Raw genomic sequence first — 24,285 nt, 5'->3', positions numbered from 1 at the left:
AGCTGGCACAGTAACAAATGTCTATAAAAACAACAGAAATCTGTGGTAGGTCTCATTAAAACTGAAGTAAACGTGTGTGTTTCTGTATACTGACAGAAATTAGGATCAGAAGAGAGAAAGTTTACAGTTCTCAGTTCTTTCTTACAGGAAGCTGTTTAATCTCACACAGAGAGACTGAACTGTCAGTATAATAACACTTAAATCCAGCATAGAGGGGTTCAGTGAATGTGCTGTTGAATGTGTGTAAGTGTGTGAGTTTATGCGTGTCAGAGACGCTGTAAAAGGACAGACGACCAGCCGGCCAGTTCAGATAAATTCCTACTCTGTTAGAGAATGAAGAGTCAGATATATATGTGATTTTATTATTGTGTCTGACAGTAAAACTGTCATCAGTACAGTTCAGACTCCAGGACTTCTCATTGTATCCAAACCTACAGTCATTGCTCCATTCTTTCCTGCTGATTCCTTTATATGTCACTGACATGGAAACCTCCTTTCTCCTGCTCTATTCAGCCTCCCAGTAACAGCATCCAGTCAGTCTCTCTCTACATAGAACCTGAGGATTGTACTCATCAAATCTCTCTGGATGATCAGGGTACGGCTGCTTTACATCTACTTGTGTCACCTTTCTGTTCCTCTTAGAAAGAGCGAGATGAGGGCTTGCTGTGTTTGAATCCAGTGTGAGATCACATGCATCTGAACACAAAAAGAGTGAATATAACCTTCATATCATAAAAAAAAAAAAAAAAAAAAAAAAAAAAAAAAACCAAAGCAATAACTAAAGTGTGTGCTTGTGAGAACCACACAGTTCAAAAGGCTTATCAAATGCACTGAATAACAATTTAATTAAAAATTCAATTCAAAACATTCCAGTGCTTTTAGATTTAGGGTATAGAAAATATTGCTTGTTTAATACAAAATCAATAGAAGAATGTCTAGTGTGTTTGTGACCTACATTTATGTGGTCCTGTTGTAATCCTGAACTCTCCTCCATGATCCACACTATAATAAAGAAGAGACACACTCAGGATGGATAGAATTTCAACTACAAATGCAATGTGGTCTCATGCATTTTTTTTTTACTACCTCCGTATGTGGTTTCGGTTCACTAAACATTTTAGGCCACATTTCCACCTGTATTTAGGACTGACCACTTCAAGCACTTTATAGCATACATTTTGACCATGTCAAAATGGGTTAACACATGCTTTTTTGGGCAGTGATAAATGGCACAAATACAAGTAAACTGACTACGGCAAACTTTAGTAAATCATGTTACGTGATTAATTTAAATACTATCAGAAATTTTGAATCTGAAAGGGACACTGCATATGCATATGCAATAAAGTCAGATGAAAAAATAACTGTGTCCACACCCTTTCAGTGCTATTTTTTCCACTGCGTGTCTTTAGTAAATTCTGACATATGTTAATGCCAAAAAAAACTAATGTCTGGCCCTTAGTGTTAAACATACTTGAGTTTGTCCAGTCTGTAGTTTGGATCAGAGAGCAGCTTGAATAATGATTGTCCTGGGTGATTATAGCTCAGATCCAGCTCTCTCAGGTGTGAGGGGTTTGAACTCAGAGCTGAAGCCAGATAACGACAGCCTTCCTCTGTTACCATACAGCCAGATAATCTACAAACACACAAACACTCATTTTCCATTAACTCATTTCCTTAAAGATCTTAACTGAACTTGCTGTAAACTCATGCAGATCAAATCAGTGGACAGAAATTCACCCCCTGTGTAATTAGATGCTATTTTTGGTCATGTCAGTTGAGTGCTTTGTAAAATCAACTGATTGGAGATATTGGCTGGTCTTTCTTTGCTCTATAAAGACTGTGTATCAATGGGGAGATCATCAAATCAACTAATCACCATTTTATTTCAAAAGTTCCAGTAATGTGGAAACTCTGAGTATTTTTAGACAAGAGTGGCTGCCTCATAATTTAACTGAATATCAGATTTTTTTCTCAGAACTGCGTGATACAAACTCACAATTGCGAGTTGTAAAGTCAGAATTGAAAGTCACAATTCTGAGAAATAAAGTTGCAATTGCCTGATATAAACTCGCAATTGCGAGTTAAGTCAAAATTGTGAGATATAAACTCACAGTATAATTAATGTTAACGAAAAGAATATGATTAATTGTTTGTTTTTTGTTTTTAAAGAAATGCCAGTCCTAAAATGTAGTAATAATCTGCGTTCTCATTAGAAACTCTGTATGTAGGTACGCTGAATGCTAACCAGAAACTCCCAAGTCATAATAACGTGGATGTAGTTGTGCAAGAAGTCCATCAATAGCAAAATGAATGAATAGCATTTTATGTTTATGTCTGAACTTATCTGCCATGAAGCTTATGAGCATCTTGACTAAATGAAAGACTGTACGGTCTCAGGAATGAAATGTTATGTACACACACAGCTCTGTTTGATCCTCTTGAGAGTTTCTGATGAGATCTTAACATCTCAGACTGTGCTCAGACTTTCCAGTATTCTGCAAACTCTGGTCTGAGGAGTGTCAGAGGTCATGACCCTTAGGACGTACTTGAAGAGGGTTTTAACCCTCTGATCAATGCATGTTGTCCAGTACACAATCTGAGAACACAAACCTCCCTGGAGAAAAAAAAAAAAGAGAATCAAATCGCTTCAGATCATCTAGCAGCACTTACAGATGCAATAAACTGTCATAGATTCTTCTATCTTTATAATTCATGCCAGTAGATTAAAGTCAGTGAACAGCATGCTATAAACAGCAGCTCACACTTATAAATGAGCTAGAAAGTAATTTTGTCAAGGGCCAAGACATTTTTAGTCATAATTAAATTATACGATGCTTTGGAGATTAATTATGACAGACAATTCATTTGACAATACAAATGAACATCATCCTAGGTATGTGCCATGAACATTTCTGAATCAATTAAAATATAATAGCTGGTATAACAGTGTCTTAACAAGACAAAAGTTTAGTGATCTGGCTGATGTATTATATCTGTGTCATGCATTCAGTGCTCATTTAATCAGCTCATTCCCACCTGAAATCACAGCGTGCATCATCACATCTCTCTCCTGAGCTGCTGGAACACAAATTGCGCCTCCTGTTTTCATCCTTCAACATGAGCGCAGGAACCTCCTCCTTTATCATCACTGAATGTTAAAGTGACTCACACACCAAACACATACACAAATACTGGGGAATATAAAACCATTACAATTAGTAAATCGACAAATATCATTTTATAAAACACAAGAACACAATGTAGTAAATGTTTTAAAAACATCTCATCGCTGATTGAGGCATGAGACGAAACATGCCTCAACTTTACCTGCAAACAGCAACACTGATATATGCTTGATTGTTTATAATAAATATTTGAGACATTTTTGTGTCTGACAGTGTTGACATCATTGAGTGATGAACAAATAAAAACAACGAATGACATTCTGTGATAAAATAGAATTTTATTGGCAATATGATTTACTACTTTATATGACATAGTTTTTCATCTGATTTTTTAATATTTCCATTTAATATCATGCTGTATTAACGCTGAACTCAAGACACAAGCTGATCATAACGTATTCAAGCTCTTCAACCTAACATGAGTTTGAGTCACATCTTCACCTTTATTGAACAATCAGTTTGACTGTGACAATTCAAATGTCTTAATATAGAGACTCAGTAATTAAAAACGTAAACCCTAAGCATGCCAAAAGGATTCTTCAGGATTGGTTTATGGGTATGTTTAGGGATAAGGGATACAAAGCCCATTCTCAATTTATTTGCCAGAAAATGCTCAATTACTGTATATATGACTGGTTGGATTATTGTGAGCACTTCTAACAGCATATCACAGAACACTGAATCCTACACTCTCCGTCAGGAAGAATTATTACTTTGTGTGAAATAGCTGTGAGGATATGTGGAAAAACAGGAATAAAATATATAATTTGAGGATAAAATATTAGCCCATATTAATGCTGAGCTCAGGACACATATTCTCACACTCTCCTGAGCATTGTGTCCCACAAAGACTAAATCTGATGTGTTTGATTCACATCTTCAACTCTATCGAACAGTTTGACTGTGATTGTAAGAACCACTGATCAGGAAAAGACGCCAACTTTCCACACAGACCGTAAAATGAGCTATGACCGACCCTCAGTCACCATAGTAACAGAGCAAGCACCTGCTAAGAACTGTTTCCTGTGAGCGAGAAACTAAATCTTCCTCCAGGTGGCGCTCAGAGACTCAGAAAGACAAAACTCCTGTTAAGCCGCATTCAAATATCTTTATAAAATACAATAGAAGTCTTTGGTGGGTCTCATTTAAACCTAAGTCAGCATGTGTGTGTTTTTATATTAGAACTATTAGATCTATTACAGCTGTTAATGAGAAAGAAAATATCAGTGTGTGTCTCAGTTGTTTCTCACAGGAAGCTATTTAATCTCACACAAAGAAACCCAGGAGTCCCAGTCAAGCCCAAATCCAACATAGAGGGGTTCAGTGAATGTGCTGTTGAATGTGTGTAAGTGTGTGAGTGTGTTTGTGTCAGAGACGCTGTAGAAGGACAGACAGCCGGCCGACCAGTTCAGATACACTCCTACTCTGTAGCAGTTACATAAAGGGACATGCAAGTATGTGCTCTTCCCATTGTGATAGGCAGTGAAACTGTCATTAAAATACATCAGACTCCAGGAATTCTTATTGAATCCAAATTCATAGTCAGTGCTTCGTCCTTTCCTTCCGATTCCTTTATATGTCACTGATATATTAACCACCCCACCACTCCATTCAGCCTCCCAGTAAGAGTGTCCAGTCAGACTCTCTCTACACAGAACCTGAAGAAACCCATTAAATCTCTCTGGATGATCAGGATACAACTGCTGCTCTCTCACACTGGTCACCTTTCTGTTCTTCTCGGACAGAGTGAGATAACTGTTTGCGGTGTTTAAATCCAGTGTGAGATCACATGCATCTGAACACAAGAAGAGAAAATAAAACATTTATGACATAAAACAAAAATTAAATTGTGTGTGTGTGTGTTTGACCTACATTTTCGTAGACCTGTTATAATCCTGAACTCTCCTCCATGATCCACACTATAAAAAAATATACAAGTAGAAATTAAAATATTAAATACACACACCTCTGCACTCCTGAAATTAAAATCATACAGTCAAATAAAATCCACTTTTACTCTTTCTTTTGCAGGACTCCAGAATATAAAGATTTTAGACTCACTTTTTTAGTTGCCAAATTAGAAAATCTAGAATAACTCATATTTTCTTATGATTTATATCAGTGGTTGAAGATTAACAGGGAGACACATTAACTGTTCGTCACATTACTGTTCGTCATTGTCAGAAAATCAGCTAGTGTGTTGAATGTCTGAAGTAGTACATACTGTATTACCAGTGCACTTCATTCTCTTTATACAGCAGGTCCAAACACTGAACTGAATAATTTCACTCAACTTAAATGTTCCAAAATATATGAGTCACGTTTTTGTAGTGAATTAAATATGAATACTTACATTGATCACTGTTACTCTGTATAAATAGTTCCAGTTATTTTTAGTACAAATGTGTCAATACTCCTGGTTGTTTTTGTGCCACTTAAATATAATCTTAAGAATGTCTCTGCCTTTCTGAAAAACTATTTGGGTGACATGTTGTATTATGTTGTATTATCTCCCACCTTACAGTTTTACCAACTGTACAGTTTTACTACACATTGCTAAACAATGTTTTGCTTAATGGTTAATTCCAACATACATGTGAAAACTGACTTAAATTTTGATCTGATCATCACACAAGAAGAGCTGGAATATGGTGAACTATATCTCTAAACTCAAGCTGTAATCTCTTCTAATGAAGATCATTTGAAGATCATCTCTGACTTGGCAGACTTGAGCTTGTTTCTCAGATGTTGCTGTTATGAGTCACAAGCGGCTATTGAGCTAAATCAAGGTCATCTTCAGTCATCTTCAGAGTTCAAGAGACATCCTAATTTTTCTCTGCAGTATGCATATGTAGATATGTACATATCGATGTACATATGTGTTTTAATGACTTGTACGTGTACATGTACAAACACACATGACAGGGTGATTGACTGTTAGTGTTAAACATACTTGAGTTTCTCCAGTCTGTAGTTTGGATCAGAGAGCAGCTTGACTAATGATTGTCCTGGGTGATTGTAGCTCAGATCCAGCTCTCTCAGGTGTGAGGGGTTTGAACTCAAAGCTGAAGCCAAATAACAACAACCCTCCTTTGTCACCATACAGCCAGATAATCTACAAACACACATAAACACTCAGCATCACAACTATTTTAGTGGAAATTGGGATATTTGGCTATATGCTTTTATTTGGATTACAGATACGTTTCCAAAACCCAGGAGCTGAAGACCAAAACAGTCCATCTTTTAACAATATGGTCTGGTTGCAGACATAGTATATCATTTGTCTCAACTGAAACAAGTTAAATACACATGCATAGCATTTTTTAACCCAGAGGAATATGTAAACGAATACAAGGAAAAGTATGTTTTAATTTTCAGCAGACATAAACTATGCATGTATTTTGTCAATTGCATGTTATTCACACCTTCTTTTACAAGGACACATCTACAAAGTAACCAGACCTTATACAGGTGTTTAGCAATATCCCTAAACTATAATTTTATATAAATTCTGGTTGTGACCTAATTTTACAGCCCATGTTATAAAACACTTAATATATATATATATATATATATATATATATATATATATATAAAATGTATGTATGTATGTATGTATGTATATATGTGTATATATGTGTGTGTGTGTATATCTTCAGGTTGGTGTGGAGTCCCTGCCCCAGGTGGAGGAGTTTAAGTATCTGGGGGTCTTGTTCACGAGTGAGGGAAGGATGGAGCGGGAGATCGACAGACGGATCGGTGCAGCTTCTGCAGTAATGCAGTCGCTGTACCGGTTTGTCGTGGTGAAGAAAGAGCTGAGCTGTAAGGCGAAGCTCTCGATTTACCGGTCGATCTACGTTCCTACTCTCACCTATGGTCATGAGCTTTGGGTCATGACCGAAAGGATAAGATCCCGGATACAAGCGGCCGAAATGAGTTTTCTCCGTAGGGTGGCTGGGCGCTCCCTTAGAGATAGGGTGAGGAGCTCGGTCACTCGGGAGGAGCTCGGAGTAGACCCGCTGCTCCTTCACATCGAGAGAGGCCAGTTGAGGTGGCTCGGGCATCTGTTCCGGATGCCTCCTGGACGCCTCCCTGGGGAGGTGTTCCGGGCATGTCCCACCGGGAGGAGGCCCCGGGGAAGACCCAGGACACGCTGGAGGGACTATGTCTCTCGGCTGGCCTGGGAACGCCTCGGTGTTCCGCCGGAAGAGCTGGAGGAAGTGTCTGGGGAGAGGGAAGTCTGGGCGTCTCTGCTTAGACTGCTGCCCCCGCGACCCGGTTCCGGATAAGCGGGTGAAAATGGATGGATGGATGGATGGATATATGTATATATATATATATATATATATATATATATATATATATATATATATGTATATATATATATACAGTGGGTACGGAAAGTATTCAGACCCCCTTAAATTTTTCACTCTTTGTTATATCGCAGCCATTTGCTAAAATCAATTAAGTTCATTTTTTTTCCTCATTAATGTACACACAGCACCCCATATTGACAGAAAAACACAGAATTGTTGACATTTTTGCAGATTTATTAAAAAAGAAAAACTGAAATATCACATTGTCCTAAGTATTCAGACGCTTTGCTCAGTATTTAGTAGAAGCACCCTTTTGATCTAATACAGCCATGAGTCTTTTTGGGAAAGATGCAACAAGTTTTTCACACCTGGATTTGGGGATCCTCTGCCATTCCTCCTTGCAGATCCTCTCCAGTTCTGTCAGGTTGGATGGTAAACGTTGGTGGACAGCCATTTTTAGGTCTCTCCAGAGATGCTCAATTGGGTTTAAGTCAAGGCTCTGGCTGGGCCATTCAAGAACAGTCACGGAGTTGTTGTGAAGCCACTCCTTCGTTATTTTAGCTGTGTGCTTAGGGTCATTGTCTTGTTGGAAGGTAAACCTTTGGCCCAGTCTGAGGTCCTGAGCACTCTGGAGAAGGTTTTCGTCCAGGATATCCCTGTACTTGGCCGCGTTCATCTTTCCCTCGATTGCAACCAGTCGTCCTGTCCCTGCAGCTGAAAAACACCCCCACAGCATGATGCTGCCACCACCATGCTTCACTGTTGGGACTGTATTGGACAGGTGATGAGCAGTGCCTGGTTTTCTCCACACATACCGCTTAGAATTAAGGCCAAAAAATTCTATCTTGGTCTCATCAGACCAGAGAATCTTATTTCTCACCATCTTGGAGTCCTTCAGGTGGGCTTTCATGTGTCTTGCACTGAGGAGAGGCTTCCGTCGGGCCACTCTGCCATAAAGCCCCGACTGGTGGAGGGCTGCAGTGATGGTTGACTTTCTACAACTTTCTCCCATCTCCCGGCTGCATCTCTGGAGCTCAGCCACAGTGATCTTTGGGTTCTTTTTTACCTCTCTCACCAAGGCTCTTCTCCCCCGATAGCTCAGTTTGGACGGACGGCCAGCTCTAGGAAGGGTTCTGGTCGTCCCAAACGTCTTCCATTTAAGGATTATGGAGGCCACTGTGCTCTTAGGAACCTTAAGTGCAGCAGAATTTTTTTTTGTAACCTTGGCCAGATCTGTGCCTTGCCACAATTCTGTCTCTGAGCTCTTCAGGCAGTTCCTTTGACCTCATGATTCTCATTTGCTCTGACATGCACTGTGAGCTGTAAAGTCTTATATAGACAGGTGTGTGGCTTTCCTAATCAAGTCCAGTCAGTATAATCAAACACAGCTGGACTCAAATGAAGGTGTAGAACCATCTCAAGGATGATCAGAAGAAATGGACAGCATCTGAGTTCAGTATATGAGTGTCACAGCAAAGGGTCTGAATACTTAGGACCATGTGATATTTCAGTTTTTCTTTTTTAATAAATCTGCAAAAATGTCAACAATTCTGTGTTTTTCTGTCAATATGGGGTGCTGTGTGTACATTAATGAGGAAAAAATGAACTTAAATGATTTTAGCAAATGGCTGCAATATAACAAAGAGCGAAAAATTTAAGGGGGTCTGAATACTTTCCGTACCCACTGTGTATATATATATATATATATATATATATACACCCATACATATATACATATACATACATATACATATATATATATACATATATATATATATATATATATATATATATATATATATATATATATATATATTTAAGGCTGTGTTAACAGGGAAGCATGTTATGCTGTGCCCTAAATTTGTGAAAAGTAACTTTTCTTTTATTTCTGCCTTCCATCCACAGCTAAGACTGCCTGTGCATGCATTGTTGGCAGCCAGACCCTTCTCTCTTTTCATTTCATAAGCAAGTGAATCTTTGTCTGTTTTGTTACCTCAGTATGTGGAGCTGACAGTGTGGACTTTTCAGTCCGTCAGCCAGAAGCTTTACTCCTGAATCCTGCAGGTCATTGTTACTCAGATCCAGCTCTCTCAGTGAGGAGTTTGATGATTGCAGAGATAAGGACAAAATTTCACAGGATTGATCAGTGAGATTACAGATGCACAGTCTAAAGAGAACAAAGCACAAAAATCTTTGATTTGAAAACATGCTGATTTTTTTTAATTGTCTCTTTAAACCAGAAAGGCTGCTTCACATTTTCAAAATAGCAGACACTGATCAAGAGTGTTTCATAGTTCAGTAATACAGACCCCAAGGAGTTCCCAAACCTCTAAATATTGCCAGAGTAGGTGCCATTCACACATAGCACAAGACAGAGCCCAACAAAATGAAATGTGACAACATGTGAATGTCAAAACGAAAATTTCCATCTGATGTGAGTTTATAGACCAATAATTAAAGTCATGACATGCCTTCTTTTATTATGCTCCTTGAGATGCACTAACAAATGTTATTAGATTTTTCTGTTGAACAGAAAAAAATAATGAAAAACATGAACATTTTCTAACCACATTCTGACCTTCTGGCAGAAATGTTGAGATTTATGTCTCCTTTAAAACTGGTAAACCCACTGTTACGACAGGCTTACACCATCTCCTTCCTTGTCACCACACTGCTCACTGCTGGTAGAGCAGCTGTGGAAATGTTGATGTGGAGGTGGTCAGATGCAAATGTCCACCACAGTGTAATGTCACAAAACATTTTGTTTGGCAGCCTGGCTTTAACATTTTTGAACATTTTTAATTTTTGAGGTCTGTAATTTACAGAATGTTTTAATAGTACAATAATAAATACATCACATATGTCAAAAGATCAAAGTAAATTTGATTTCTCATTTTACAATCCTTTCAAAGATGGACTTGAGAGTAAAAAACTGTTATAAAGTGAATATTGCAATCGCTGCATTGAAATGTATTATATTGTATTCAATTGGCATTTTGTTGTCATTTAATAGCATGTTTTCAACTGTATTTATTAAATGAAGTTTACTCATTTACTTAATTTGAAATTATAACATTTCGTTTTGTTCTGTGTGATTTCTGCTGCCAATTTGTTTCAAAGAATAATGTTAAACAAGACTACACTTTAATCCTTTAAAGTAGTACTATTAATCATAAAAAAAAACTAATTGCACATTTTTTCTGAAATGAATCGTGATTAATCACAGTTAATGCAACCTAACATTATTGTTTTTAAATATACTTCTATATTGCAATAATTTCACATTCAATCTTCAAATTAATGTACAATGAAAATATATTTTTAATATTTGTTTAATGACATATTTTTTATGGCTGAAGTCCAATAGTACTGATACCAATACTCCTGATGTCTCTATAAAATTGTACCATTATTTAACCATTGACATTGGCCATTCAACATTACAGTATAACTGAGAGCTATCACAATTTTAACATTAGAATTGAAAAAATACCTTCTACTTTAAGTGAACTGAAAACAATCTACGCATAAACACATTTAAATAAATATCATATTTATCTAGCTGTGCCCTTCAGCAAGTAGGAAATATACAGAAATTGAATAAAGTTATCAATATAGATGAATCCCTAAAGCTATAAAAGTTATTGATTTCCTCTTTTTTCTTTTGTTATTTGATTAATAGTCATCACAGCAGCTGTTATTAGCTTATTTGCTTGGTATTGCTTTAAGAGTTGCTGCTGCTGAACGTGATGCGGATCTGAAACGCATCGTATTTTCTCTTACTCTTATGTACTTTTCCTCTCTTTACCCACTTCAGGTCTTAAAGTCTCTACTGATGAGCTGACGAGTTGAATCGAGTGTGTAAGATGAGGGAGACAGTGCTGGGGCGCGTTAGGACAGTTCTGAAAACCATTTCAGAGACGTGTTCTTTAATGTGATTCATATAACAAATATTACATGCATGCACAGTTTGCAAAATTAATCGCCATTTTGGTAACTTCATGACTTAACTGACTTAGCTACGACACTGCATGCACATAGTTTCTTTCTCGCTTTGATATAAAATGATACAGGCAACAGTGTTACAGATTTTAAAATTGCATCACTTCAAAAAAGCTTTACGACAGGATTTTTAATATGTTTGAATTAGTCTTGATACTATGAACCCAAGTTCAAATCCCAGAAAAGATGTATACTGACATAATGTAAACAGCAAATGCAGTTTCACCAATAAATGAATCTGATTGTTGTCTGATTGTCTAAAAGACAATATACTGAAAAGACATACATAGTCAAAAATTTATTTCAAAAATCAGATTTTCTTTTTTCAAAAAAACAAAATTTTTGTAAGAACAGGATGAAGCAAACACAAACTCAAAGTCTGCTGACATGGGTGGTACCATGATACTTTAGCTGCTATAGTACTGTGGTATGTAATTTAGGTACTATGAAAAGCCTACTGTCAGTTTGAGTCCAAATTACATTTCACTAAAAATCACAAACCTCAGTATGTTGAGTTGACATTGTGAACTCTTCAGTCCATCAGAGAGCAGCTTCACACCTGAATCCCGGAGGTCATTGTTACTCAGGTCCAGCTCTCTCAGTAAATTAGATGATTGTGGAGATGAAGACAAACTTTTACAGGACTGATCAGTGAGATTACAGCCAGCAAGTCTACAACACAGGAGGAAATATGGTTAAATAAAGAGAAGATGGTGCATTAAAATACTGTTTTCTGTGTTCTGCACATGATATTGATCACATATTGATAAATGTTCTGTTCTTTATCAGAAGCTGAACTCTGAATATTGACTGACAATCAACTCAAATATGTTTGAATTAGTCTTGATACTATGAACCCAAGTTCAAATCCCAGAAAACACAAATACTGATATAATGTAAACAGCGAATGCAGTTTTACCAATAAATAAATCTGACTGTTGTCTAAAATACAATAGACTGAAAAGACATACAAAGTAGTAAAAATTTTATTTAAAAAAATCAGATTTTTGTTTTCAAAAAACTAAAATGTTTATAAGAACAGGATGAAGCAAACACAAACACAAAATCTGCTGGTATGGGTGATACCATGATACTTTGGCTGCTACAGTACTGTGGTATGTAATTTAGTGACTGTGAAAAGCCTACTGTCAGTTTATTGTGTATGGCCAGGATTACATTTCACTAAAAATCACAAACTTTTAAAGTTTTATCTGAAATTTTATCTGTTGTTCTTACCTCAGTATGTTGAGCTGACATTGTGAACTCTTCAGTCCATCAGAGAGCAGCTTTGCTCCTGAATTCTGCAGGTCATTGTTACTCAGATCCAGTTCTCTCAGTGATTTTGATGATTGTAGAGATGAAGACAAACTTTTACAGGACTGATCAGTGAGATTACAGCCAGCAAGTCTATAACACAGGAGGAAATATGATTCAATAAAGAGAAGATGGTGCATTAAAATATTGTTTTCTGTGTTCTGCACATAATATTAATCACGTATTGATAACATGACAAATGTTCTGTTCTTTATCAGGAGTTGAACTCTGAATATTGAGTGACAATCAATTCAAATATGTTTGAATTAGTCCGATATAATGAACCCAAGTTAAATTGCAATTTCACCAATAAATAAATCTGATTTAACAGACAATATACTGAATAGACATAAAAGTAGAAAAATCTTATCTCTAAAAATCTTTTTTTTTTTTTTTTGTTCTCAAAAAACTAAAAAGTTACTTCATAAAATCAGGCTGAAGCAAATTAAATCCAAAGTCTGCTGTTACATTACAAACACCTAGGAGATCAGGACCAGAGCAGAGGTCATCTTTAATCTCATTACCAAGTGAAATTTTATCGGTTGTTCTTACCTCAGTATGCTGAGGTGACACTGTGAATTCTGCAGTCCATCAGAGAGCATCTCCATTCCTGAATCCTGCAGGTTATTGTTACTCAGATCCAGTTCTCTCAGTGAGTTTGATGATTGTAGAGATGAAGACAAACTTTCACAGCACTGACCTGTGAGATAACAGTCAGCAAGTCTATAACACAGGATGAAATATTGATCAATAAAGTGGAGATGTTGGGTTTAACTATTGTTTGTATAAAATGCTGTTGCAAAATGTAAACCCAAGACAACAATAATAAAAAATACATAATAATAATAATAATAATAATAATAAATATTATTATTATTATTATTAAACTTAAGTTGTAATTATAAATGATTGACTGTATTTTCATCTGCTGGGATGACAGAATTGACATCATTACATGCAGATGGAAAAGAACTGGTTAGCCAGCATTTCGAACCAGGTCATTGAAACAAACAGCCGAACTGGTTAGTGGAAAAGAACCGGACTTTCAATTACTATGTTTTACGTGTTTTTCATCGTTGAGCAGTATAACCAATCACACATTATTCTGTTCAGCTTATAAATGCAATGGTCAATCAGAGGCATTCATAAATGTGTCTCTGCAAAATAGATATAGCCTAAATCCAATCTTCAGTTCCCACGCTACATGCAAATTTCACGTTAACAATTTGTTTTATCATTTTAATTTTTTTTTATTTACGCATTTTATTCATCATCAGCTAATTTCAAAACCAAAGACCATAACAGGAGAGAGAGCAGCATCAGCACTGTAAAGATGAGTTAGTCTTACAACTTTTAATGAAGATGATTATGTGTCTGCATATATGGGCCATTATACAGAATTGGTTCAAAGTTAATCCTTATATTGTATTTCCAGAAAGTTTTGGAATATTTGTCCTCTGCCCAAATTTGTCACTACCGAAACACAGTAATATATAATTTAATAAGAGGCCTATTATTGACCTATTAAGATTTTGCTTACATCTTCCTTGTAAATATATTTTTTCTTTCATTAAAAAGTTTTTGAGTGTGTTATTAAAAAAGTTTGAGTGTACAACTTTAAAGTGTGATTTATGAGATTTGTTGTATTTTGTTGCAATTTTAGATACTTTTGAATCTAGCACATGGTTAACTATCATAGTTCTGAACAGTTGTACACATATAAAAACTAAATTTTATGGAATAACTCCCAAAAAACGGTTTAATTATAGAAAAACGGTGTTCAGTAGTGACATTCTTTAACCCTTCTGGGCCTCTTCAGTCATTTTTGACCGAAAAAATTTATATAATGAAATTTTAAAAAAAATTGTAGCTTCATCGGAATGAGATGACACTTGGTGACTTTTGTGGCATTAGCTATGTGAACACACAAAAAAATCATGGACATGATTTGGATATGTTAAAGGGTCACAAAAAGTCACACTTGACTCCTTCGTGGTCAAAAATGACCAACGTAGGAAATGAATGGGAAATACAAAAAAATACGAAAACTCAGAGAATCTTTTGGTGGTACCAACTACAAATCAGCCTTTGTGCACACACACATTTAGAAATTCACTGGTTAGACTGCAACAGAGCAAATTTTAAGAATATGTGTGATGGGGGGGAGCAATTTTCTTGTATTTTAATATTTGATTGTAATCATAATGCAACCTGATATTTATCTAACCAAAAATATCTAAACCTTGACAAAAAGTAGCCTTTCACAATGTCTAAATGTATATCTAAAAGCAAAACCTAATAAAAATGTCAAAAAAACAATGGCAATCCAAAAGCCTCTGTATACATGTATAATATGTATATAGGGAGATATACAGGAGCTTACATGACATTACACAAGTTTTTATTTTTTAATGACACCAAATGGCACAATTCTCACTTTAAAAAAAATGGTTTTTAAAAGCGTTCACTTTGTTTTAATGTGAAATGTTGTAATTATTGAAAAATAATTTTAAAAATGATGTAAATAAATATATATTTATTCTAAAGGGAAAAAATAGCTCATTCAAATTGTATAAATATTGCATATAGCCATAAAATCCCCTCAAAATTCTAAATAATAATCAAAAAATATTATTGAACAAAAATATTTTACTATGATTTTCCTGAAAACACAAAAAGTTCCATTTCAAGGCTTCGTTCACTTTTGAAGTTCGACTCCTAAACGAAGAGAAAGTGAACTTCACTTTAAAAAAAAAAAAAAAAATATATATATATATATATATATATATATATATATATATATTTTTAAAAACAACAATGGAATAAAATGCAAAATTACTTCAATATCATTTTCATTAGTTGAAATTAGGGGTTAGGGTTCAGGACAGCCACTTCCCAATTGAAAGTACCCACTAAATGCTGATTTTAAATATATTAAGCTTACGGATATTTTAAATATTATTGTGGGTTTCAATAGATAATTAAAGGATCTTAGTAAACATCTAAGATTGGTTGTGGAACAGCAGTTAGCACCAATTCTGTAGAATGGTCCATATATGAAACCACATATGTGGTTTTAACAACCAGATGCATTTACACATGTCCAGTTTTGTCTGAAATGCATACCAGACAACCTCCTGTAGTGGTTTGAGTATTCTGATTTAAATCAGACTCAAAAGCATTTTGGAAGGCATTTATACCTGGTCTTTTCACGTTAGTTATCTGATCATAAAAACGTATGAAGTGACCAGGTGTAAACAGGCCCAAAGTGTCAAGTCGCCGGACATTCAGCAATTATAACATTAAGACACGGGGGAAATGTGTAACGTCTTGCAGTTGCAAATAGGTTAAGTAATGTGGGTGTTTTGTGTGTGTGTGTGTGTGTGTGTTTTCTTATAATATAGTAAACATTGGCTGGCCGCATATGTTGTTTATTACTTATCAGAGCTGTTGAAACTGGAGATTCACATCAAAGTCCATTCAGCATGGTTCTGTGTATCATTTAAAACCAAATAATACATGAGATTAAATCAACAGATGGCATTTGTGTGCATTACGACTCATTCTCAGAGAATTTCCCAAATCTCAGTCAATTTTTTGATTGGTTAAAAGTTATTGACTAAAGACTATCTCATGTTTTTATGTTCAAATGCTTGGGGTCTCGAGCACCCACTGGATCTGCACCTATGTTTCTGATTAAAATGGTTTTGTCCTCTTCAAGGGGTTTCTAATTTTCCTTTTAAATTATTGTCATGTCAAAAAAAAAAAGTGTCATGATTTGGAGAAATTACATTGTTACTGTGTCTCCACAAAACAGACACATTCAGTTTCATCTCCAATCACATCAATTAATACTCACAGAGCTTTCCTGCAGTTCACCACAGCTGGTATCAGTCTCCCTCTATCCTCATCTGTTGTCTTGTATTTCTTCAGATCAAACTCATCCAGCACCTCCTCTGATATCTGAAGCATGTAAGCTATTGCTGAGCATTCAGCACAAGATAGACATTTTCTAGAATGATTCTCTTTCACAAACTCCTGAATCTCTCTGTACAAAGTCTGATCCTTCATTTCCAGCAGACAGAGGAATAGATTGATGCATCTGTAATCTGTGAGACGGTTCTCTTCTGTATAAAAATCCCCATCGATTTGCCCGAATGTGTCTTTAATGTACATTGCTATTTCGTAGATGTTGTCTGAGCTGTTCACTGTGTGTGTCAGTAGATCCTGTAAGAGTCTTTGATTGGACTCCAGTGAGACACCCAGCAAAAACCGCAGGAAAAGATCAAGGTGTCCACTTTCACTCTCTAAGAATTTAATAATTGCTGATTTCAGCAGGCTAAACAGACAAACTTCATTCCAAGTACTGAACTGATATACACTGACATCATTCATAAATAGTTTCAGTGATTCATCATTCTTGTCTACCCAGGAGTAAAACAAAAAGAAAGCAGCTAGAAACTCCTGAAAGCTCAGATGTATGAAGCAGTAGACTTTCCTCTGATGAATCACAGATTCCTCCTTAAAGATCTCAGTGCAAATCCCAGAATACACTGAGGCATCAGTGATATCTATGCCGCTCTCAATCAGGTCCTCCTCATAGAACATCACATTACCCTTCATCAGCTGATTGAAAGCCAGTTTAGCAAGTTTGACAATCACGTCTCTGTTAGACTGAAGGAGCTTCTTTGAATTTCTTTTATTATACTTCTGATTTCTCATGTTGATTTGAGTCAGCAGGAAGTGGATGTACATTTCAGTCAGAGTTTGAGGGATTTCTGCACTGTCATCTTGTCCCAGGAGGTTTTGAAGCACAGTGGCTGAGATCCAGCAGAAGACGGGGATGTGACACATGATGTTGAGGCTTCTTGATCTTCTAATGTGTGAGATGATTCTGCTGGCTTGATGCTCATCACTGATTCTCTTCCTGAAATATTCCTCCTTCTGAGGCTCACTGAATCCCTGAATTTCTGTCACACGGTTGATGTATTTTGAGGGGATCTGATTGGCTGCTGCTGGTCTGGAGGTGATCCAGATGAGAGCAGAGGGAAGCAGCTCTCCTCTGATGAGGTTTGACATCAACACACCCACTGATGAAGACTCATTCACATCACAAACTTTCCGTCTGTCTGAAAACATCAGTTTAACTCTGCTTTCATCCAGACCATCAAAGATGAAAACAACTTTACACTTCTCATAAATTTTTGAGTCCAGATCTTGAAGTTCAGGATGAAAGTCTAGCAGAAGTCTGTGAAGACTGTACTGGTGATCTTTAATCAAGTTCAGCTCTCGAAATGGAAGCACAAGCATGAAATCTACATCCTGATTGGCATTTCCCTCGGTCCAGTCCAGAATGAACTTCTGCACAGAGACAGTTTTTCCAATTCCTGCAATGCCTTTAGTAAGAACCGTCTTGATGTTGTCTTTCTCCTCATGTAAAGATTTAAAGATGTCATTGCAGTAGATTGGAGTGTCTTGTTTTCTGGCTGTTTTCTCCATCTGTAAAACCTCATGCTCTTCATTCACCCCTTTACTCTCTCCTTCTATTATGTAGAGTTGTGTGTAGATCCTGTTCAGGAGGGTTTGATTTTCTTGCAGTTTGATTCCCTCAAATAATCTCTCATACTTGTTCTTCATGTTGGTTTTGTGTTGGTCTTTGACTCTCTGTATGATGAGGGTCTGACTGATGGAGTCAGTGCAGGTCAAATGTGGCGTTACTGATCTGGTCACATCATCTTTCTTCACTCTGCAGAAACAGTGGTTTGTTTGTTTGTTTGTGATTTATTGAGTGAGTTTTTTTGTATACTGATTGAAAATATATAATAGGTTTTTTCATGCATTTTCAACAAAACCTCTAAAATTAATTCAGGTCTGAATTCATTAAAAATCTTTTCAAAGGTTTTGAAGCAGATTAAATATAACACAAACTGACTGAAAAGCATTTACAAATGTTTCTAGCACATCAAATTCTAAAATCTGATTTGAACCAGAGTTTCAGATCAGTTTAATAGCACTTTCAGATTTAACATGCCTATAGATAGGTTTAACATGCTATCGTAGAGTTCTTGATATTGGTTGTTTACATCAGCTGTTAGTTACAAATTAGCATACTTCTAGACATCTTGTAAAAGAAGACCAACAGCTTTTGCATTTATTTGTGCATTAAATTACACATATTTCTGAGAAAGAACATGGTATATTTGCACATTTGTTGAGTCCGTGGATTTCTGAATTGAGAGTGTGCATCTGCGGACTGTTAAAATATTGCTTTCTGTTCAGATTTTTGGACATACGCTCCATAGTAGCATCCTACTCTCACAATTTCGAATTCTTGCTAGTAGCATATCACATTTACATGAACTGTGTACATTTATATGTATATATAAGTACACACACATTTCTAACTAATATATTTTTATATGCATATATAATATAAATTCCCAGCATGCACATTGAATCAATAAAGGCACGTCACATTTACCAACTACACATTAATCAAAGAAAAGCTTATAAGCTACTCATAACCTGGCAAACTTTTGCCTAAAAAACCAAAGACAATGCTCATGCTGATACTCACTCAGGGTCAGAGGTCACTGTTCCTGCACTGAGATTAGGAGGGACCCCTATGGACCAGTCACTCTTCATAGACACACAGCTGTGTTCTGGAGATGCTGCTTTACTTGTCAGAACAGAAACCTCCTCCTTTCTCATTTTACAGGCAGCACTACTGACACACAGAACAGATATACAGTATACTTCATTTAGGACCACAATCATCAAATATTAATAATTACTGAAAATCTAAAGCTGCTTTGGTAATATCGTTAATCACCCATCCATGCAGTCACGCTTACAGGAAGAACAAGAGGAACAAATGGCTACAAGGATGTCCCAATCATTAACATTGTACTCACTCAAATTCAGAGGTCCTTTTTGCAGCACTGAGATTAGGTGGGACCCCTATGGACCAGTCACTCTTCATAGACACACAGCTGTGTTCTGGAGGTGCTGCTTTATGTGTGTGAACATCCTCCTCCTCTCTCTTCTTATAGACACTCATTTTTTTCATTTATAAGCAGTGCTGAAACACAACACAGATATGTACAACTAACATTTTTAGATATAATTGAATATCTATCTATCTATCATATATATATATATTATATATATATATGATAGATAGATAGATAGATAGATAGCAGCATTAAACTCATCTGTTTCTCAAACTCACTCACATTATTCACTAGCTGGTTTATATTTTACGAGTTTAGCTGCAGGTAAAACACTTGTACAGGTGAAGCAGTTTTCTTCATTCTGAACATTGTCACATCTAAACCAAATGCTTTATCTGTGCTAAGGTGACAATAACATGCCTAAAAATACATAAACACTACATATACTACCATTTATAAAAAAACATCAAGCACTGAGGTGATATGATTTCATTATCACATTTCATTATTAATAAGTTAATGTTATGTTCCTCAGAAGTTACTCTCGGCGTGCCATTATACAACTGGCTGAATCAAGGAAATGTGCTTGTGTTAACTTGTGACCTGTGTTTACTTATTATGAAAATTAATAATATAGTAAAAGTATATTACATTTTATGGTTTATGATGTTAAAGTACCTTTTAAACAAATTTACAGACAACTGTAAATTTGTGGCTACTGTGGTTTAATTACAAACGCTATCGTTAAACTATATTTACTATAGTAAAACATGGTACATTTTCTTCAGAGACTAGCTGACGTCTCCTTTGATTAATATAAAAACTTGACGTTATTTCCACATTGTTTTGCCGTTTTTCTAGAAGAAATACTTTGGAGACTTGTGACTTGAATGAAATATAACGTTAAATTCTAGTTAAAACACTGCTTAGAAATGTTACTTTATAAACCTGTTAACTTCTGATTTGCGTTCAATAGCTGGTATTTTATTCGATTATAACAGTATATAAAATATAGTCTTTTCTGTAGCCGAAAAGCTGCAAATTAATGCTGCACTTTGTAACGCGTTACTTTGTGATTTGTGTTTACTAGCAGAATAATTCTGAAAGTATTATAGATAAATGTTGTTTTCTGCTTGTGAATATATTCGCAGTCGACATGTAGGCTAAATGATCACAGAGTTTGATCATACAAAAATTAAATAACTAAAAAAAAAAAAAAACCCACACATACAGTATTAGCTTGACAGGGTTGAAACCCATATTAAACAGCACGTATTATACAAAAGTGCAATCACGGCGAGCTATTCAACCGCACAGATATATGGGGATCTCAACAATTAAGCCCCTTTGTTTTTTGCTGTGACTTAAGGCAGCGTTAGTTGAATGTGTCTGTGTTTACTTGTGATCTCTGCATTTGCTAGCCAAAATCTAATTTTACTGTTGCAATAAATTAACATTATTTACAGTCAAATGGCTGCTTACAAATATTACGTTGTAAACATGTTAACTTGTCATTAGATATCACATTTGATTATAACAATATATAAAATCTGAACATTATTTTCCAATAGCCTACTACAGAAATTGTGATGCAGTGGTTCATGCTCTTACATATTACTATTAGCATGTTTCACACTTCATGGGGCCCAACTATATTTAATAACCCATGAAAACTTTTTTTTTTTCTTTAAAAGGACATCAACCTAATAATTGAGTAATTCTAAAGTGACACAGAGGTTGTGGCTAATTTCATTCAGTACAATGAAATAGAAATCAAAGTATTTCTACGAGAAAAATAGCAAAAACAATATCAAATGTTTATATTCATCGAATGAGACATCAGGAAATGTACCATGTTTTTACTACAATAAATATAGTTTAACGTTTGCATTTGAATTTTTTTATTGACTTTTTGATGTATGATTAAACAGTGTGATCATTTAGCCTACATGTCGACTGCGAATATGTGACCCTGGACCACAAAACCAGTCTTAAGTCACTGGGGTATATTTGTAGCAATAGCCAAAAATACATTGTATGGGTTAAAATTATTGATTTTTCTTTTATGCCAAAAATCATTAGGAAATTAAGTAAAGATCAAGTTTCATGAAGATATTTAGTAAAATTCTTACTGTAAATATGTCAAAACTTGATTTTTGATTAGTAATATGCATTAGTAAGAGCTTCATTTGGAAACTTTAAAGGTGATTTCCCAATATTTAGATTTTTTTGTACCCTCATATTACAGATATTCAAATAGTTGTATCTCGGCCCAATACTGTCCTATCATAACAAACCACACATCAATGGAAAGCTTGTTTATTCAGCTTCCAGATTATGTATAAAGCTCGATTTTGAAAAACTGACCCTTATGACTGGTTTTGTGGTCCTGGGTCACATATATTCACGCACAGAAAACAACGTTTATATCAAACTTTCAGAATTCTGCTAGTGAACGCAAGTCACAAAGTAACACGTTTACAAAGTGTAGCATTAATATGCAGCTTTTCGACTACAGAAAAAGCTATATATATATTTTTATAGTTTTATTTTCAAATGTAATGTGAAGCAAAACGTATGTTGTATAAACAAACATTACAAACATTTTTCTTCAATAACAAGAGGAAGACAGAAACAAAGAAAGACAAACAAACAAAAAACAAACAAAAAAAAAAAAACAATTCCTTTAATTCCTTTCAGTTATTTTGCAATAAGAGAAGGTAAATGCTCCAAAAAAAGAGCCCCAAATTTTTTCAAAAGATTTTGGTTGTTTTTCTAACATTGAAAAGGATTTTCTCAGGGGTGCAATATGAAAGGAGTTCGTTGATCCAATGTTGTTTAGATGGAGAATGAGTCGACTTCCAATTCACTAATATACATTTTTTTCCCAGCTGTACCAGCCAAAAGTATGAAATATTTTTTATGATGAGACAAATCTAATGACTCAGTATCCCCTAATACCCAAACTCTAGGATCATAACTGATTGGGCTACCAATAACCTTTGAAGATATATCAATTATATATTCCAAAAAATCCTTTAATACAGGACAATTCCAAAGCATATGAAGTAAATTGCCTTCAAATGTTTTACAGAAAAGCTATATTTTACATACTGTTATAATCAAATAAAATACCAGCTATTGAACGCAAATCAGAAGTTAACACGTAGAATTTAACGTTATATTTCATTCGCTACAATCAAGAAATCAAGTAACAACTCTCCGAAGTATTTCTACGAGAAAAACGGCAAAACAACATGGAAATAACGTCAAGTTTTTATATTAATCAAAGGAGACATCAGCTAGTCTCTTAAGAAAAATACAATGTTTTTACTATAGTAAATGTAATTTAACGATAGCTGTAAGGGCTTTCCATTAGGCCGCTGCCGTTGATGATTCAAGTTAGCAAGTTTTCGAACGCGTACAAACAGAGTCCATGCAAGTGGAAATAGATGCAAACCAATGTCTTTTTTTTTTTTTTTTTTTGTGCTCCAATAGCGAAACGTCTCAAAGCAACTTGCTGTGAGTGTTCTTTGTTCACAAATCTTTACAATTAAAGTCCATACCTTTAAGACACAGCATACGAACACTGTCCATCTTTCACGCTACTCTGCTGTGCAGTCAAATACTACGTGCTTCCTAATTACCAACGCCCACACACCTGCGCGTACACCGGTGCTAGAGCTGAAGATCTTTGCCCGAACCCGACAGGACCCGACTCTTAATAAACTCCCGATGCAGACACATTGTCACAGGATGGTTCTGTTTTTGTTACTTTGTATTTCTGTTTGACTGCAAAAACTAGACTGAATTTGATCACCAAGTATTTGCTGCCAAAACTATGAAAAACTTACAGTAGATAGACTAAAGCATATGGAAAATACTTTTACATTATAATAGGATAAAAATATAAATGACATAAGAATAAATCCATTAAATATGTTCAATCAGACTTACCTGTCTATCATCAAAGACAAACTTCATTCAGTTCATAAATCCAGTGTGTCTCTAGATAACAGCATTAAACTGATCTGTTCTTTAAATGATTTACATGATTCACAAACAGCTTTTCTCTCCTGATCACGTTCTTCCCTTCACAAAATGAAGCCCATTCGAAACAGGTTCTCAATGACACATGACCAGAAAATGGGAAACTTTAACAGTCGTTAACTTAATATTCTGGGTTCAATACAACTAAAACTCTACTAAAACATATAGTCTGCTGTCGATTATCACAGGAAATATGTGGTCTTATCCCTTGTGCTAATGCTGCCTTCACGTGCAATCGGAAGTTGCCCAATCGGTCGTGAACGCCTCTCAAATCTACTACAGGAAAACTGCTTCCTGTGTTTCCTCACTTCACTCAGTTCTGTTTTCAACTACATCCATTTAACTTGTCAGCTTGCTCAACAAACAAAAAGTTAAAGTTGATCAACTTACATTTTAGGCACAAAATCGCCAGTTGCTTTGTCTATTTTTGTTTCTTCTGTGAAAATATTCCCATGTAAA

At 35.5% G+C, this 24,285-nt stretch overlaps 1 protein-coding gene across 5 annotated transcripts; it reads right to left on the bottom strand.

Moving 5' to 3' along the window:
• Positions 1-490: 490 nt before the first annotated feature.
• Positions 491-24,077, bottom strand: LOC127179494 (NACHT, LRR and PYD domains-containing protein 12-like). Of its 5 annotated transcripts, none has more exons than XM_051133041.1 (11): positions 23,734-24,077; positions 19,738-19,904; positions 19,401-19,550; positions 16,683-18,569; positions 13,376-13,546; positions 12,746-12,916; positions 12,011-12,181; positions 9,501-9,674; positions 6,142-6,303; positions 5,061-5,107; positions 491-696 (listed from the first exon to the last, which is right to left on the bottom strand). In XM_051133041.1, the coding sequence occupies exons 2-11, from the start codon at positions 19,890-19,892 to the stop codon at positions 506-508; spliced, it is 3,279 nt and encodes a 1,092-aa protein (XP_050988998.1). In that variant the 5' UTR covers positions 19,893-19,904; positions 23,734-24,077; the 3' UTR covers positions 491-505. The 5 variants fall into 5 exon arrangements, with proteins under 5 accessions (XP_050988998.1, XP_050988995.1, XP_050988999.1 ...); XM_051133038.1 differs by lacking the exon at positions 491-696 and adding an exon at positions 3,447-4,983 and having other exon boundaries at positions 23,734-24,075; XM_051133042.1 differs by lacking the exon at positions 491-696 and adding an exon at positions 3,447-4,983 and having other exon boundaries at positions 19,401-19,547; positions 23,734-24,075.
• Positions 24,078-24,285: the final 208 nt, after the last annotated feature.

This window comes from Labeo rohita, chromosome 17 (assembly GCF_022985175.1).
Source record: "Labeo rohita strain BAU-BD-2019 chromosome 17, IGBB_LRoh.1.0, whole genome shotgun sequence".
Taxonomy (NCBI): domain Eukaryota; kingdom Metazoa; phylum Chordata; class Actinopteri; order Cypriniformes; family Cyprinidae; genus Labeo; species Labeo rohita.
Note: the sequence above shows the minus strand (reverse complement) of the source record. Positions and strands in the feature narration are given on the sequence as shown.

Excerpts from the sequence above, each read along its gene's own strand:
- LOC127179494 (XM_051133038.1), bottom strand. The coding sequence starts at position 19,892 with ATGAAAAAAATGAGTGTCTATAAGAAGAGAGAGGAGGAGGATGTTCAC. Across the intron at positions 13,547-16,682 it reads GTGAACTGCAGGAAAGCTCT|ACTTGCTGACTGTTATCTCA; the intron begins GTGAGTATTAAT and ends CCTGTGTTATAG. Across the intron at positions 9,675-12,010 it reads TGTCAACTCAACATACTGAG|ACTGTGCATCTGTAATCTCA; the intron begins GTTTGTGATTTT and ends TGTTCTCTTTAG.